The sequence below is a fragment of the Chinchilla lanigera genome, unplaced genomic scaffold (assembly GCF_000276665.1).
Source record: "Chinchilla lanigera isolate Chin_1 unplaced genomic scaffold, ChiLan1.0 scaffold00006, whole genome shotgun sequence".
Taxonomy (NCBI): Eukaryota; Metazoa; Chordata; class Mammalia; order Rodentia; family Chinchillidae; genus Chinchilla; species Chinchilla lanigera.
This window is the reverse complement of record NW_004955407.1, coordinates 18942386-18954803: the sequence shown is the minus strand read 5'-3', so window position 1 is coordinate 18954803 and position 12418 is coordinate 18942386. Positions and strand designations below refer to the sequence as shown.

The following is a 12418-nucleotide window of genomic DNA, read 5'->3' as shown; positions in this document are numbered from 1 at the left end:
TTCTTTTGTTATTTTGTAAAAGGTTGTCTATCTGTTAATGTTTTCCTCCTTTTATTTTTAAAATAGAAAAATAAGAAAAGGAAGAAAAACCAAACAAACAAACAAAGGAGAGCAAAAAAGAGGTAATAAGAAAAAAAATGTCTGGGGCTGGGGATTTAGCTCAGAGGCACGGCGCCTGCCTGGCAAGCACGAGGTCATGAGTTCGATTCCCGGTACCAGAAAAAAACCAAAATAAATAAATAAATAAATAAATAAATAAGAAAAAAATGTCCACTTTAAGGCATGTCTCTGCTGTCACTGGCAGCCAACGTGGGCAGACAGAGTTGAAATCTGAGTTCATTAATCCCAGCAAGCCAGCAGGGTAGCAGATAATCCCAGAAGCCTGCCTCTTTTGTTTCCCTGAAGTTCAGGCTGATTTCTGGCTTTAAGGCTGGAACCTGAGTGTTCAGCCTGCAACAGTGTGTGCACCTTCTGCCAGCTTGAAGTGGTCTCCCTGACCTCCTGCCAAATTGAACTCTGGGCCTGACACTGTCATTGGGAACTACAAGATGCAGCTTGCAGCTGTTCTGAGTTCTGACCTCAGCTGGCCTCTGTCCAAGATGGCTACTGGCCAAGAGCCTTTTTCTGCTGGATATTTGAGCCTGTATAACTCATCAGCCACTGTAGTCCACTGAGTCCACTGCTGCATTTCTTTGTGGAAGCTGGGGTCCCCAGTAGTCCCCATGCATCAACTAGTACGAACTATTTCTCCCACATGGGGAGACAGAGGTCAGGGAAAAAGCACCACCTGTCACCTACTTCTTCTTCACTGAAGTCTCTCTTTACTCTCCAGTGGGCTTCATTTCTCACTATTGATCCTTCCTGGGTCCTAGGGACCAACTTCCCTTCTTCTCTTCCTCATATTGCTGTATAGCAGTGTCTGGGCACCAAATCTTGGAGAGGCTCTTCCTCTGCTGCTCACCACTCCACCATCTTCTCTGAAGTCCTAGAACAGTTTTTCTCCTTAATCTGACAAAGAGCTCTTGAGTGCCTAACATGAGGAACAAACATCTGCTTTCTGAAGCAAACTTCAAATTCTACCACTCCATCCCTACTAGTTGGACTCAGTGACTGAAGTACACCAGCTATTTATACCGTTCACTCGATATACACTATTTTTGTGCCTTACCATACTAAACATAATATTAGTTCCATAATAGGAGAAATTTATGCTTCTGCATGTCCTTGGCAGATAAAGTTTTCAAATTTTGAAGAGTATAACCTCTGATACTTGTTGGAAAAAATGCTGGTTCCTAAGTCTCTTATCCATTCTCTTCCAATTCTGATTCGGTAACTAGGGATTTACATTGTAGTAAGTATCCACCTTGCTGCCTCATGATTCTAAACACCACATTTAGAGAATAAAACTGTCCCCCTATATATCATACATTTTTTTCTTACATTTAGCACCAACTCAAAAATCACTTTTTAAAAAAATCTATTTTAATTTTAGGGATAAGTAGGATTGCATTGACAAATCTGAAATAAAAAATGACTCCTGAGGTATGGGTAACAGTAGAATAGTCTTCTCTTATTATCAAAAGTAGTAACCAGGATGAAAGAGAAGAGGGAAATGTTTAGGAAACTAAAGACACTATACAAGGAGCTGTCTGATAAATGAGCTACAAATATAAAAAATATCCACTGGAACCCATAACAATGACGAAAGGAAAGTGAAATGTCAGAAGGAACTGGTGCTTCACAAGGGACTATTTAGCTCAGTTTCCAAAAAGTGCTTAGATTCCTACTCAATGCAGATAGAGACAAAAGCAAAACCTCTAAAATCTCATTGTGTAAATTATTCTTTACTCCAAAGAAAGCAACCCAAGCAGGAAAGGATAAAACCAACATCCTAAGAAGGGAGTTAAAGAAAAAGAATGGTAACTCTGAGTGGTTTATTCTCCTGGTTCCAGTCATTTGCAGATGTGGGGTGCACTGCCAATACAGTAATCTGCATAATACTTAAAATTAAGGAAATACCAATAATTGGCAAATGTGATGTTTTAATTCTCAAAGAAATAAAAAAAATGGATCCTGAAAACTATACACTAGATGTTGAGATATTTCAAGTTTTTACCACAGATTATTTAAAATTTTGCTAGCATTTAGTGATGGAAAACATGAAATCCTTGAGATAATTTAACGACAATAATGCCAAGCTGTATGTTTTCCTCCATGACAGATCAGGAGATGCATATGGAAGTTGTTTCAATGATATTTTTTATGCCTCAGATTTTTAAAGTGTTTCTTATAGGTCAATTCAGAGTTAATGAGTCTTTTTTCTTAGAAATGATTAATGAATAGGGGTTGGGCTATAGCTCAGCAGCACAGCACCTGCCTGGCAAGTGCAAGGTCCTGAGTTCCATTCCCAGTTTCAAAAAATAAATGAATAAATAAAAGTAAAAAATAAAAATAAAGAAATGATTAATGAATAAAGGGCTTCTAGAGTTTTTTGTGATTTTCATTCATCCAACAAATATTTGTTCAATATTTACCACTTACGAGAAACTTCTGTAGATGGGGGGAATCCAAAAGTGAATAAGGAAAGGAAGATGAAAGGGAAAAAAGAATAACTGGAGAATGTTTCCTTTACAACCGGATCAGAGCCAGGGGTGGTGGCACACACCTGTAATCTCAGCACTTGGGAGGCTGAGGCAGGAAGATCATTGTGAGTTCGAGACCAGCCTGGGCTACAAAGTAGGCTGAAGGCCAGCCTGAACTACATAGCAAGACTCTATCTCAAAAAGACACACACACACACAAAACAAAGAAAAAAACCTGATCAGAGAGACTAACAGGATCTGATGATAATTTGGAGGCCTAGGAAAATTCAGAGACCTAAAAGAGTGATACAATGAGGTAACTATATCCATGGGAAGAGTATTCTAGGGAGCAGGACCCTAGGCATATGTGCCTTAAATAGAAATCTGCTTCAAAGAGGCTGTATGAGAAGCAGATTCATAATCCCCCAAAGATGTCTATGCTTGTATTAGTCCATTTTACATTACTGTAACCAAATACCTGAGGCTGGCTAACTTTATAGTGAAAATAAGTTTAATGAGCTCACTGTTCTGGAGGTTCAAGGTGTCATATTTGATGTCACATGGCAAGAAACAAGAAATGTGTATGTGTATTCATATCCTCTGGTTTCTCTCCCTCTTATAAATCTACTAGTATTCAATCGTAGAACTCTATTCTGATGACAGTAATTCTAGGAACCCCCAAAGACCCCAACTTTAAACACAACACTTGGACAAAGTTTCCACCCTCTTATACCTCACAAGTGGAATAAATTTCAACACTTGAATCCTTAGGGGATGCATTCACACTGTATCCAAACCTTAGCAACATTCTAATTCTTGGAATTTGTGAATTGTTTATTACCTGGCAAAGGAACTTTGCAGATGTAATTAATGCTTCAGACTTTAAGATAAAGAGGTTATCCTAGATTACCCATGTGGGTCCAACAAATTCACATGGGCCCTTAAAATCAGAGGACATTCATTGACTGAATGAAGAAAGACCCAGCATACGGAAGAATCAGGGATTCCGAGTATGAAAAGGATACCACACACTGTTGCTGACTCTGAAATGTAGGACCCTGTGGGCAAGGACCAGGAAGAGCCCTCTATTAAGAAAGATGACCCATAACAGCCAGCAAATAAACAGGACCTGTGTTATATCAAATTAAGGTTCTACATTCTTCCAACAACCAGAAGAACAACCTGGCACCAACTAAGATCTCTGAAGTAAAAAACTGCAAGATAATAAATGTTTTAAGCTGCCAAATTTATGGTAATCTATGATCATTTATTATGACAGCAATAGCAAAATAATATAGATCATGTCAGTCAGTTGAAATGAGAGAGGAGTGTGGTAGAAGATGAGGCGAGAAGTAGGGAGCATGGGTTTAGGGAAGATGGCAAATGAGGAAGCAGTTACCGTGGGGCCTGCTAGACCACTGTAAGGCCTTTGTCTTTTATTCTGAGTGAAATGGGGAGCCACTGGGGTTTTAGAAAAGAGGCACAGCATGATCAGATTTACTTTTATAAAATGTTCATCCTGAAATACCCTGTGTAGAATCCAGATAGACATTTCAAAAGGGCATGCAACAGCTTGATCTAATGGAGATGGGTATGGTCAGGTTCAGACTACATTAAGTTGAACCATATAAAATTACATTTGAGTGGGTCAAAAAAGAGTTGAAAACCAAAAGATGAGTCAAGAGGTTTGCTCCTAGATGGCTTACAGGAGGTCAGAGAAAGAAAAGAGTCACTGTTGCCTCCAAAATCTTTGGCTTGAGCTATGGGTAGAATTATGCTGAGATAAAGAATGAAAGAAGAGCAAGTATAAGTTGGAGAACAGGAAAAGTCATGGGTTCACTTTAGAACGTGACACACATGAAATGTCTAGACAGCCAAGAAGAGATATTCACCAAGCTGTTAGCTGTAGTCTGGTATTCGAGGATATCTGAAGCTAAACTATTAATGATGGGGTCCTCTCACACAGATGGTATTCAAAGGCATGAGGTGATTGGTTTAAACATGGAAGAAATGAATGTAAAGGGAGGAGTGGTGCCTCATGGATTTTTCAAAATCTCTCTTAAATTATAATTTATTGACTTGTAAATACAAATCTATGCAGAATTCCACAAAACAAAGTATTTTTAAATATTTAGTTATATATTTAATGAGTTACCTGTCTTAAAATATTAAAATTGAGTAAGTACTATACCATTGCAGAAAACTGAAAATAGTCATCACTTAATTTTAGGTCTTCCAAATTAAAGAGATTATAAAGTTGAAAGAGCTCAGTGTAATTAGCAAAAGCTCCATCCCACGCACATTAAGGAACCAGTGAGTTTTATTCCCCCAACAGCTGTCACTGAGGCATTTTAACATCTTAGAATTGTGCACCTTTTTGTATAACATTAACACTGAACATCTGATAAGAAGTATTAGTCTTTCATTTCAGTTCCTCAGCACTATGAGAACTCAGTATTTATACATCTGCAATTAAAAGCAAAATGAGGGTGAGGGAAAAGAGAAAAGAAAGAAGGGGAAATTATATATGTATGTATATACAGGGTAGCTAACATAGATATACTATTGACTTCTATCACTCTACTGAAAGGAACAGTTAATGATTACTTATTTGATCAATCTTGTATGTTTCTATTTGTTTTCCTGAGAAACCACTTTGAAGATATCAATATGTAATACAACAACCATTGTTAATTTCCTACCACTTTATCTGTAATTCAGTATTGCTTGTATCATTCTTATTCTATTTTGTAAATGGAGGTCTGTTTCTTAATATGTTTTCCTTCTTTTATTTTAAAAATAAATTTAAAAAATAAAAATAAAAGCAAAATGAAAACAGAAAATTCCCAAGCCAACAACTTTGTTCTGCTGTTTCCTTTCACACATACTGTCCCTATTTGTTGTAGTTGTTACTACTGATGTAGGTCATAGCTACCTTTATTACTTTCACCAACTTTTCTTCTGGAAAAAAAGTATAAATACTTTAGCATAAAAACACTGAAAAAAAGGCTTTCTCTGTTATAATTTCTATCTTTCTTCCCATTACTCACATAAAGTCTATATACACAACATTCATCTTTTCAAAAGAAAAGTTAATAGAAACCCTCGTACAATATAGAGAAAAACCTGACCTGCTTAAATTATCTCCTAAAGCACTCCTGTGAGCATACCATTACAACGTATTTCTGCCAACCACATCACAAGTAATTATTAACATATAACATTAGTCCATATTTTAAGCTGCTCCTGGGTCAGGGGTGGGGTGGGAATATGTTCTTTATGGTAACATCTCATTGGATCATCCGCTGACAAAGCAGATTCATAAAGCTTACCCATAATTATTCTAATTAAGCCATTAAGTGCCAGGACTTGCTGTGTGAGTTGGATTAATTCTAGCTATCTCTGTGGTACAACTGATGTTACTTGCTTTAAAGGAGTGACTCGGTCTTGGATGCAATTTTCTAAGTTTATGGCCTCTCCCTTTCTATCTGCCTTCATTGAAAAAGTAATGAGCAAGGTTTGCAAAGATGTCCTTACAGGTCCATAAAACTTCCTTTCATCTAGGGGCCAAGTCATATTTAAATCCTTTTATATACCTACACCACTATTGCCTTTATGACTTTATGTGGCCCTTTATTCATAATATAACTTCTAATATGTAAAGTTCACATGTGTCAGCTCATTAGTGCTCCTTTATCAAAATAGTTCAAATTTGGAAATTTATAAGAACCAAATTTATTTCTCACACTTGTAGGAGCTGGGAGTCCAAAATCAAGACACCAGTAGGAATCAAGGTATCTGGTGAGGGCTCTTCTCTGCTTCCAAGATGAGACCTTACTGCTGTATCCTCTGTGGAGGAGAAATGCTGTCTTCACTTGGCAGAAGGCAGATGGGCAAAGAAGAGAAATTCTCTCCTACAGCCCTTTCTATAAGGTGCGGTGGTTTGTATCTGGAATGTCCCCCAAAGTCTCATGCACTCAGAGGTAGATTTTTGGAAGGTGACTACACACAGATTCATCCACACATGAGTTCAGGGCTAGACGTGCTGTTAGGAGGTGGGGCCTACTCAGAAAAGGCAGGTCACTGGGAATGTGACCCGGAAGGATACGTCTCCCTTCTTGGCTCCTCCCTTCTCTCTCTGCTTCCTGACAGCCATGAGTGAGCAGCTTTCTCTTGCACCCCCCATCCTGCCTTGCAGCCAACTGTGGGCTGAAAATGTAAGTCAGAATAGCCTAGCCTTCTTTACATTGTGAGTGCTGGGTATTTTGTCCCAGCAACAAGCCATGATGGCTAGGAAGCAGAGTCCTGAGCCAGCGACCCACCTCTTCCGAGCACACTCCAGCTAACAGCACATTCAGCTCTGGACTCCCCAGTGGATTAATTCACTGAGAGTATAGCGCTCCCATGATCCTACCATCTTTCAAAATTTCCACCTCTCAACGCCTGAAGTTCTGCTGGGACATTCTAAATCTAAACCATAATAGGACCTAATCTTACTTACAAGAAAGAACTCGGAGGGCATAATCAGAGTGGAAAGGCCCCATCTGTCAATACTACCACATTAGCAATACCTGAATTTTCAAGGGGATACATTCGAACCACAGCAACATATCTCTATGTTTGAATAGCTTGTGACCAACTTATTTGCCTATTTTTTGTCTTAATGGATGCACTGTCCCCAGTGTTTTAGTACAAATATTTGATATGGTTTTGCTGAAACTGGCTTCTGAAAACAGGCATCCAGTTTTCCCTTTCTTATCTCCATCTAGCATCACAACTGTACAACTGAAGGAAAAGAGCAAAGAAACTGAAAACAAAGGGATGTTTTCTTAACGAGACCATGTTTATATTGTTCACTAACAGGTTTATGTTTTTAAACATATTTATCAACCTACCTTTAAGGAAATGCTATTGAAGGTTGATTTAATGTGTAAACTTCCAAAACTGTGGTGCCCAGTTCTTTTGCCAAATGTTAGTCTACATGTCAGTGTGATCCTATCGTCTTCCAAAATCCCCACCTCATTTGGTGCACAAATGTAAGTCTACATGTTAGTGCGAAGAATATTTTGCCAATGTGGTTAACATTTATAATCAGCTGACTTTAAGTAAAAGAAACTACCATCGGGCTGGGCCTCTACCAGTTTAAGGACATAAAAGCAAAAACTGAGGTTTTTCAGAGAAGAAGGAAGTTTGCCTCATAATACGGAAATCCTATGTATAGATTTTAGGCTACAGACTACAATTTCAAGTGTTGCAGGAGTTTTCAGCTTTCTGGCCTTATGGGGTTTGGATTTTCCAATTCTCACAAGTGTACAAGCCAATTGCTCAAAATAAATCTCACTCTCTCTCCATATTTATATGTATATATACATACATATGAGACCATGTACAACTGGTCTCTCCCTCTCTCTCTCTCCCTCTCCCACCCCTTCTTCCTCTCTCTCTCTCTCCCTCCCTCTCTCTCTCCATATATATATGCACACTTATACTGTACTCACTAAAAATCAGTTTCTCTTCTGGCTTGGAGCACAGGAGAGTATTGTCAAAAGACTTCAACAACAATGGCACCTCTCCTGCCAACCACTGAAATTTTATACCAGGGGTTTCCTATATGAAGTTCTAGTCCAGTGTCTGGCCAACTTAAGTATTATCCTAACTTAATTCACACAAATATTAACTTTAGCAATACAGGGTCTGAGAAATTTGATCAAAATATTTTCTTCTGAGAAAGATGGGCCATGTTTACAGCCTGGTTGGGGCAGGAAGAAGTGTTTCAAAGTGAATGCAACTCAAAATAAGAGGTTGGTATGCCCTGTTTACATTGCCTTATTCATTAAGAAAGCTTTGACTTTTGGAAGTCAGTTTTATTGCTTGATGTAATGGAAAAAATAATGAGGATTATAAATTTTCTTTATGCTTATGTTTTTTAAAATCACTGCTGGTTTGTGAATATTTAAAAGGTTATAGCAAAGAAAAGAGATGTAGTTTATTTTAATTTAGGTAAATGGCTAACCCTGGGACAATTTGAAGAAATTTAAGATACTAAATGTCCCACAAAGGTCTATATATAAAAACCCAGTCTCAGCGTGGAGCTATTATTGAAAGTTGATGAACATTTTAGGAGGCTGGGCTGGGGATACAGCTCAGCGGCACGGTGCCTGCCTGGTAAGCATATGGTCCTGAGTTCGATTCCTGATGCAAAAAAAAAAAAAAAATCAAACAGAATGAAATCATATTTCTTACCTCAAACTGCATAATTTTTAGCGGGCGTGGTCTCGCATGCCTGTGATCCCAGCACTTGGGAAGGCTGAGGGAGGAGGACTGTTGCGAGTTCGAGACTAGCCTGGGCTACAAAGTGAACTCAAGGCCAGCCTGAACTGCACAGTGAGACCCTGTCTCAAAAAGACAAAAAAAAACAACAGAAATGGAGAGGCAGTTCTTGTCACGTCATCTCCATGCTTGAAAGTTATATATAGCAGGCACAGTTAGAAGCCTGCCCTAACCAAAGGTTAATCTTCTTTAGAGGAGGTGGGACTTAGTGGGACATCCTTAGCTCATTATGCCCTTAGAGCGAATTGTGGAATCCTCTTTCTCCCTTCTGAACTCTAAGTTGTGCGGTTTGCTTCACCATGTGCTCCCTACCATTCCCATCTACCAACCCCACCAAAGGGTTAATGTAATGAATCTACCTGATTTTGAACTGCATCCTCCAAAATTTTGAGACAAAATAGATCTTTTTTCATTATAAGTTGATTACCTCAGTATTTTATTATAATGAGGAACGGCTGACACAAAGCTAGTGAAGCATGCTTAAAATTAAAAAGTCAAAAAAAATTAGAATTAAAAAGTCTTAAGGCTGGCGTATGCCTATAATCCCAGAACTCTGGGAGGCTGAGGCAGGAGGATTACTGCATATTCGAGGCCAGTCTGGGCTACAAAGTAAGTTCAAGGCCAGCCTAAATTGCATACTAAAACCCTGTTTTAAAAAAAAGTCTAAAATCCCGCTTACTTGATTTCCAATAGCTGGGTGTGGTGGGGCACGCCTGTAATCCCAGCACTCAGGAGGCTGAGGCAGGAAGATCATTTCAAGTTCAAGACCAGCCTGGGCTACAGAGTGAGCTCAAGGCCAGCCTGAACTGCATAGCGAGACCCTGTCTCAAAAAGGCAAAAAAAAAGGGGCTGGGGATTTAGCTCAGCGGCAAAAAGTGCCTGCCTGGCAAGCGCAAGGTCGTGAGTTCAGTTCCCGGTACCGGAGAAAAAAAAGGCAAAAAAAAAAAGATTGACTTCCAATAACTCCCAATGGTTGTACACTCTCCCTCTAATGTTACATAACAGAACTCTCTAGATTCACTATAAAAGTGATGATTTTGTATTCAAACTAGACGTGGGTGGAGAAGATGGTATATGAGACTGCTCTGTTTTCAGTGCTAAACTTCTTTGAGCTAAAAGGAACAAAAGATTTTAAAGTTATACAGTTACTTAGTAAAAATATAATCTTGAAAGCTATTCATAGATATTGTTGATCAAATGACTTCTGTTCTCTATAATTTAGGGAAACAATCACAGGATGTGTATGATTACTAAGCTTCAACCCTATCATGGTGGCTTATTTTAAAAAGAAATCACTTGTATTGAAGCAAATTATCCATATTAATAGACAATATCTGTGAAAATACAAAGTTAGTTTGGAAAGAGAAATACAAATTAATATGTAATTTTATCAGCTGTGTTTCTTAACTGAGGAGGCTATAACAGAATACCAATAGGCTGAGATGCTTAAACAACAGAAATTTCTCACAGTTCTGGAGGCTGGGAAGTTGAAGATGAAGTTGCCAGCACATCACCAAAATCTGATGAGACTGCCTATCTTCTTGTAGCCTCTGGCAAAAAGTAGAGAAAGTGATCATATCTTTTGGTGTCTAGTCTTACAAGGGTTCCTAATCCTATTCATGAGGTGGAACTCTTATGACCTAATTACCTCCAGGAGACCCCACATCCAAACAGGATTAGGGATTTAGCCTTTGATATATGAATTTTTGGAACACACAATACTCATTCCAAAGCAACTCCCCTTCCTTCACCTCCAGAAGGAGAGGGTCCTGGCTTGCTGTATCAATTTTGTTTGTGTTATTTTGACTGAGGAGGAAAGAGAAGTAGACAGACAGGGATTTAAAAAAAGAAGACTAGGGCAAATTTTCAAAAGCACAAAAGCAGCCACTGCATGGGGCAGGAGTGAATGAATGAGAAAAGAAAGTGTTTAGAATATAATGCTTAGGACATACAGCATCTGTTTCACAGTGTTCAGGTATGATAATTTTTTGCATTATTTTTAAATTACTCTGGGGCTGAGGATTTAGCTCAGCGGCACAGAGACTACCCGGCAAGCGTGAGGTCGTGAGTTTGATTCCCGGTACACGAAAAAAAAAACAAATAAATAAGTAAATTAGGCTTCAGGTTTTCATCTGTGGTTTTTGTTTTGAATATGGTACTGCTGTATATGTGGACCACATGGGTTGCAGATTTATACTACAGACATTACACAAAATGTTAATCTCAAGCTTTTGAAATTTCTGGACAAACTTTAAAAAGCATTTGTGACTACCTACCTATTTTAGGAAACTGCAGAGTTGAACTTTTCCATGGGCCTTCCTCATTGTCATTCCTCCACTTAATGTTTTGTTTGTTTTGTTTTTTGGGTTTGTTTGTTTGTTTGTTTGTTTGTTTTGTCTTTCTGAGACAGGGTCTAGCTATGCAGTTCAGGCTGGCCTTGAGCTCACTTTGTAACCCAGGCTGGTCTCCAACTTGCAACAATCCTCCTGCCTGCCTCCCCAGTGCTGGGATTACAGGCATGTGTGCCACCATGCCTGGCTCAGAGTTAAAACTCTTTATCATTACAATAACTTTAATCCAATTGTCCTGAGTTTTAAATGAAAACACTCACATCTCCTAGAATAGTGCAAGTATAAATAAAAGTACCCTCTTTAAATTGGCCAGTTAGTAGCCCTACCTCTAGCACAGTATAATTTTGGGGTGGTGTGTTTATCATTGCTTAAATAAAGTATTGTTCTGAATTGTGAATAGCCTACAATTACCAACATCAGTAATGAAATTTTTAAATATTCATAAAACAACTGAAAACGCGCTCCCAGTCCTAGTAGACAGTAAGGAACCTGGTCTATATATAACTTTGAACATGCAGTTCCTAAGTAATTTGTCTTTAGGCTTCTTTTAATTAAAAAAAAAAAGTTGCATTCCTCTGGCCCGTTTGATGTATTAAAGTGCTTTCACAGAACTAATACTTTGGTGCCAACTCAGCATAAAAGGGTGGAAAGATTTTCCATCCTTTCTTTAGAGGTTAATGTCCCTTTTTCAAATTTGGATTTGGTCAGAGATTACATTTTGTATCAGGGAAGTCCTGGAGTAGAAGTGTCACACACATAGAAAGCCTGGGCTCTCGAGATTGCATTCACCTTGCCAACACCCCCGGGCTCGTCCTTCGGGCCGAACACCTTCGTCCCCGCCAGGTGGGGACGCGCGCAGGCGGCGGTCTGGGCTCCGAGGGGCCCCAGGCCCGGCCGGGACAGGGCACGGAAGCTACCTCGACTGCGGCGGGGCGGTTCCTCCGGCAGGAACCTCGACGATCCTCCGCGAACCCCACGCTTCCCTTGCCGTCTGCTCTCCCTTCCCCGCGAAGCCCTGGGCCGAGAACCAGGCGGGCGGCAGGGCGCGGGGTGCAAGGCGACGGAGGGGAGGCGGAGGCCGAAGAGCCCAGGGTACGAGCCCGCACGCCGCCAGCCGGGTCCCTTCAGCCCCCGGGCCTCGCCACGCAGGGAAGC

General features: G+C 39.6%; 1 protein-coding gene across 1 annotated transcript in view; it reads right to left on the bottom strand.

Annotated features, from left to right (window-relative positions):
* Window positions 1–12400, bottom strand: part of LOC102013474 (translation initiation factor IF-2-like) — a gene marked incomplete at its 5' end in the record, with an annotated part of 133393 nt that extends 120993 nt beyond the window's left edge. The window contains 1 exon segment of the mRNA XM_013505824.1: window positions 12053–12400. Within this exon segment, the coding sequence (XP_013361278.1) occupies window positions 12053–12400 (348 nt within the window).
* Between the last annotated feature and the right edge of the window lie 18 nt (window positions 12401–12418).